Source organism: Lolium rigidum, chromosome 6, assembly GCF_022539505.1.
Source record: "Lolium rigidum isolate FL_2022 chromosome 6, APGP_CSIRO_Lrig_0.1, whole genome shotgun sequence".
NCBI classification, from domain to species: Eukaryota; Viridiplantae; Streptophyta; class Magnoliopsida; order Poales; family Poaceae; genus Lolium; species Lolium rigidum.
The window spans coordinates 228365867-228370889 of NC_061513.1; the positions used below are offsets into that span (position 1 = coordinate 228365867).

The 5023-nt window shown below is 40.2% G+C and overlaps 1 protein-coding gene across 1 annotated transcript; it reads right to left on the bottom strand.

The window, feature by feature from the left end:
- Positions 1-322: 322 nt before the first annotated feature.
- LOC124665639 (DNA repair protein RAD51 homolog 3-like) lies at positions 323-4635 on the bottom strand. The gene is made up of 9 exons (XM_047203034.1): positions 4597-4635; positions 4399-4497; positions 3906-4028; positions 3553-3586; positions 3410-3480; positions 3103-3329; positions 2763-2894; positions 1839-1905; positions 323-934 (listed from the first exon to the last, which is right to left on the bottom strand). Exons 2-9 carry the CDS (start codon positions 4493-4495, stop codon positions 756-758), a joined length of 930 nt encoding a protein of 309 aa, XP_047058990.1. The 5' UTR covers positions 4496-4497; positions 4597-4635; the 3' UTR covers positions 323-755.
- Positions 4636-5023: the final 388 nt, after the last annotated feature.

A 5023-nucleotide genomic window follows, 5' to 3' on the forward strand; every position in this document is an offset into this window, starting at 1 on the left:
AAACGAAACTAACAAAATAAAGTTTCAACATTGTCATCCAATATAGGCTATTCACAGGGATCCTTGCAGACTGCTTCCAGATTTCTGAAAGGTGAAGTTTCAACATTCTCCAAGAGAGGATAACAAAGTGAGGTTTCTGAGATCGGCTACATAAAGTTTCGACATTGTCCAAAAGAGGCTAACAAAGTGGCGCGCAACAATTTATAGCTAGGTAAGTTATAATACTAAGAATCTTGTTGTGGGATGGTGATCCACCTCCTTCGGTTTTATGTGATGTTAAAGAAAGATATTTCTTTGCTGACATCTGAATAAAGTGTGCCCTTTGTTTCAAAAGAAAACACATGATATTTCTCAAACCAACAACTCAGATTCGCAATGCAAAAGGCCTGAAATTGCCCCCACAGCAAAAAGGTGTTGGTACCTATATAGCACCGCCATCGGGAGTCTCCACTTAGCTAATAAAACTGTTTTTCCTCACCAATTTTAATACATCTAGCACGACGATATTACTGCTGCCCCCTTGATGCTACTGCTACCAGTCATTCACTGATCACATTCGCCGTGGTATTGCATTTATGCTGGCTGTCAGTGTCAAATGACATTTTACATGTCAGGCCAGATGAAACGGCAGGAGTGCGTCTGGGTGTATTTTGGATCACTGGATCAACCAAATGAGTGAACTCCCCTTTTCCAGAAGCTACTTAAATATGGCACTGACGTCTTCTAGGCGAACAGGAACGTGCATTTCAAGGCTGCTACATGATCCTAACTCGCTTGCAGTTTGGAGTGGCAGCATCTCTCACCCCTTTGCTTGTCACTGCATATGGTGTTGAAGCTACCGGAAGTGAAGGGGACTTATCAAGGTATGCGCACCGCTCGTTGCCTTTCCAGTACAGAATCAGTCGGTTTGTGCACGAGTGGGACCAGCTGTCACCTGCACAACACCATTGCATTGTGTTCATTTCCTGAACCAGGAACAGATTTGTACATAAATTACAAGTTCCTCTACAATCTGACTACATGATTCATGAAATATTCAGAGAAGATGGAACATTAAGCTCTTGCGGAACCATAACGATCTCCCAAACACCGAATAGAGATGCCCCACACATTCATAGATTATCATTGCTTTACTATTAACGATTCTACATGGGAAATAAATTTTGCAAGGAAAAAACACATGCAATTCTTGGGCATCTGCAAAAGTCTGCCACCCTTATATCTGACAATTGTATGAAGTATAATATTTACTTTCAGTCACAAAACATTGAAGTTTCAACATTGACATTGTCTTTGAAACACAATTTCAGCGACCAATTATGTTGTAATTCAAAATTTAAACCTAATAATTGCACCATTATAGATGTATGTACTTTTAAGACAACACTACAGATATAATTTTTATATTGATAATCTAAACATCATAAACATATTGTTGCTACAGATTAAAATAGTTCAATTGTCACATTCTAGGGTCACTTTCTTTGACCGAAGGTAGTTAAACTCGCCACAGTATTATCAAAGTGAGCTAAACGACTTGAGTTGAGCAGTAATGAATCTCGTAAGTGATCAATAAAATATCTAGTCTATAATATATATTTCAGGAAAAAACTGGGATTTTGACATTTCATCAATTCGACTGCCTTAGTCATTCAAAATTTATGCTCCGAACCACAAGTACAGCAAGAAAATGAAATGTTGATAAGAAAATCATGGCGATAGGAAAATAGCATTGTTGATTTCAGAAGTTTGAAGTATAGAACAACTAAAATCATAGGCATAGACAATGATTCAAAGGTAAAATTAGGAGTTATTATATTGTGAAGATAGGAAATGACCTAGAGCAAGAGTTAACTGAAACGATCCTTCTGTAAATTTAGTGGTTACTTGGTTCAACAAGACAACCTGCTCAAAGAAATTGATAAGCATGTTAGGCACATTTAGTTGTTTTTAGAGAAAATTACATATATACCATACCACTGAGAATTTGGTCACATCCTGATATGCCACTCAAAAAATCCTAATTCTGAATAGACCGCTCAAATTTTGTGGATGTTCCAAATATGAAACTACTGTCAGTTGACTGAGTGATGACTGTCAAATTTTTCCATATTGATTCAGGTACCTTTCCGTAATGTTTTTTTTTCATGAGTGGCATATCTGTAAGTGACCAAATTCTCAATGGATGTTTCTAATGACCAAAGAAAGAATGGAACAAAATGAAACAATGTAGTACAAACAGAGCAGATAAGGAAGGCAAAGATTGAGGAAATAGATGCAGTGTTGCCAAATCATGCAGGAAACAGCTACAGTAGTATTAAAGCAGGCTATACCCAAACGACAGTAGCAGAGTTTCAGCCAAAAAGTTATGTGCCCCTTCTAAATTATAGCATCTACGTGCAAAAAAATCCATTTACTGGTACTGCCTCAGTATGAGAATAGACCCCAATTGATCTACATGAATTTGAGCTGCTACATGGGTTTCTCAGCTGAACTAGCATGAATTTTCATCAGTTTATTCATAGGCTAAATTTTTAATAGAAAAATAAAGGAAAATGTGTACTATCATATTAAATCAGCACCTGTAATAGAAGTATAGAATTTTTCAACAGGAAAAACAGATCCAGTTACCAATATGTCTAACAGAAGAGGCCATAGGAGACAAGACCATGCAAATGTTGAGGAGAAGTTCAAAGAAAATCTGAACTATCTGTCTACAAAGCCAGCCACTCCGAAAACAGTACATATGGTAGGCAGCTTACCGCCAAGTTATATGTCTTTGAAAGCTTCATCAACTTCAATGATAATCCACTGAGCACTCTAGTCCTCAAAGCCAGATCATCAAAGTCTTGTCGAAAGTGGAAGGTAACACTATCAATTATAACTATTCTCACCTGTAAAGCAGGAAGAAAAGTAATGGTCATTGTGGAACACTGAACCAATTGTAGTAGAACCTATTAAGGGAAAGGGCAGAAAAATAATTTCAGCAAAAACACAACTGCCAGAATAAACTCATCTTAAACCCAAATAAAGGTGAAGGACAAAACAAGGAGCACAATTCAGGTCATCAAACTTGAAGACTAAATTGTTCAAGAATATTACATCTTTATGTTCTCCGAGGAATTTCTCCAGATAGTTTATCACCGCAATCTGTTCAGTGTAGCTGCATATTCGGAAGTAATAGATGCCTGCCAGGAAACCCTCAGGCTGCAGATTTCCTTTGCCAGATGAAGCCTTGTGATGGTGGTGTGGAAAGTACTCCATTATGTCACTGATACACCCTTCGGCAATTTGATAGACACGCTCAACCATGAAGCTGCCCTCTGTATCTGTTACGATGAAAGGAAATATTGTTACGAGTTTCTGAGAAATCACAGAATGGCAATTGTTTTCCTTGATACCACTATACCAATATAAACTGCTTTGCCGCCAAGGCCACCATAGTCCATTGGGATTTGGACGTTGATTGCTAGCTGAATCCTACAAATGTTGGTATTTAGCATGGTGATTATCTTCTGAAATTGCATTGATTCGATAGTAGGTGCAACATACCCCAGTTGAGTTTTACCGACTCCTGGAACACCACCTAAATAAAACTGGTAGCTGATTAGTGTAATCACCAAGATATATCAATGAACATAACCATTATATGTAAACAACTCAAAAGACAAAAAAAAAAAACGAAAATCAGATGTTCATGAACAAGGTGATAACCAGAGTAGGGCAATCAGAGCAGTAGAAAAATTTGACATGGGTATCACTAGAAGACAGGAGGCCAGGAAAGAAGCCATAGAAACGAAGATAAATGATTAAAGGACTAAAGGACTAGAATTGTCCATTTGATTATACTGTTAACCGAGAACAACTACGCCTTCCTTCCCATGAAAGATGTTAAGAAGGCACACCTATCTCAGTAACTTCTTTGCAGTGAATCCCTCCACCAAGTATGCCGTTGAGGTCACTGGAACCAGTACTGATGTGTTTCTGCGATTGCTCCTCGGATAGCATATCCCATGCATTTTGCGCTCCTGTGATGTATTTGCACGGGTGAGAACCAGTACTATTACAATCCATTTTTATATCAAGGATATATACAACATCAGAAAATCAAGAGCAACAAGCACACCGGCTTGCAAATCATGTGACTCATTGGCAGCAGGACATATCACATATGGTAGAGAATAAATTTACATATCGTTAGATCGTTAAGAAAGGTCAATTAGATGAAATGTATCAACCTCGGGTAAATAATAAATCCATAAAAACACTTCCACAACTATACCTTACTCATGCCAAAAAGGGGAAATAAATTGGCCATGTAATAAAACAGGACGAGCGAAGTCATAACATGTTTTATAAGCATGGCCAGTAAATGGCATCGTACGAGGAGTATTTTACCCTTGAGAACACCGCTAGGTTCCTCTGCCCCCTTGAACTTGTTGGCACCCTTGACGGCCTTGAGAATATCAACAGACTCCTGGATCTCATTCTTCATATCTGTAAAGCAGGAGAGGATGTAGATGGCATTCGGGTGACCCAAAAATTGTGGAGCTTTGTTGGGGTTTAAGTAATCACTGGATGACTAAATGCCCATACCTCGACCAAAATAGGCGGGGCTAGGCGAGACGGAGCCGCGGAGAAGGACGGCGCTGCGGCCCGGCGGCGCAGGTGCACGGCCGAGGCCGGGGGGGGGGGGGGGGGGGGGGGCCTCGGACAGAGGGAGGCAGGGAGCCGGCGAGGATGGCGTGGCGGAGCGCCCGTGCCTGACTGTCTGCTCACACTGGGGGGAGGCGGGGAAGAAGGGTTCGTCGCCTCGCGGTCGAGGGGTTCCTCCGTTCGGTTGATTCCTTCGTGGGAGAAAGCAAAACAGGAGGTGTTGGCTGGACCCGGGCCAAATCTGATCAATTGATCTCCGCAAACTCCAATTCCACTATTTGGGCCTCCACTTTGATATCCGAATGCGTGATATTCACCTTTTTCAGTACTCGCTCACATTCATATTAATTACCTCTAATATAGATGT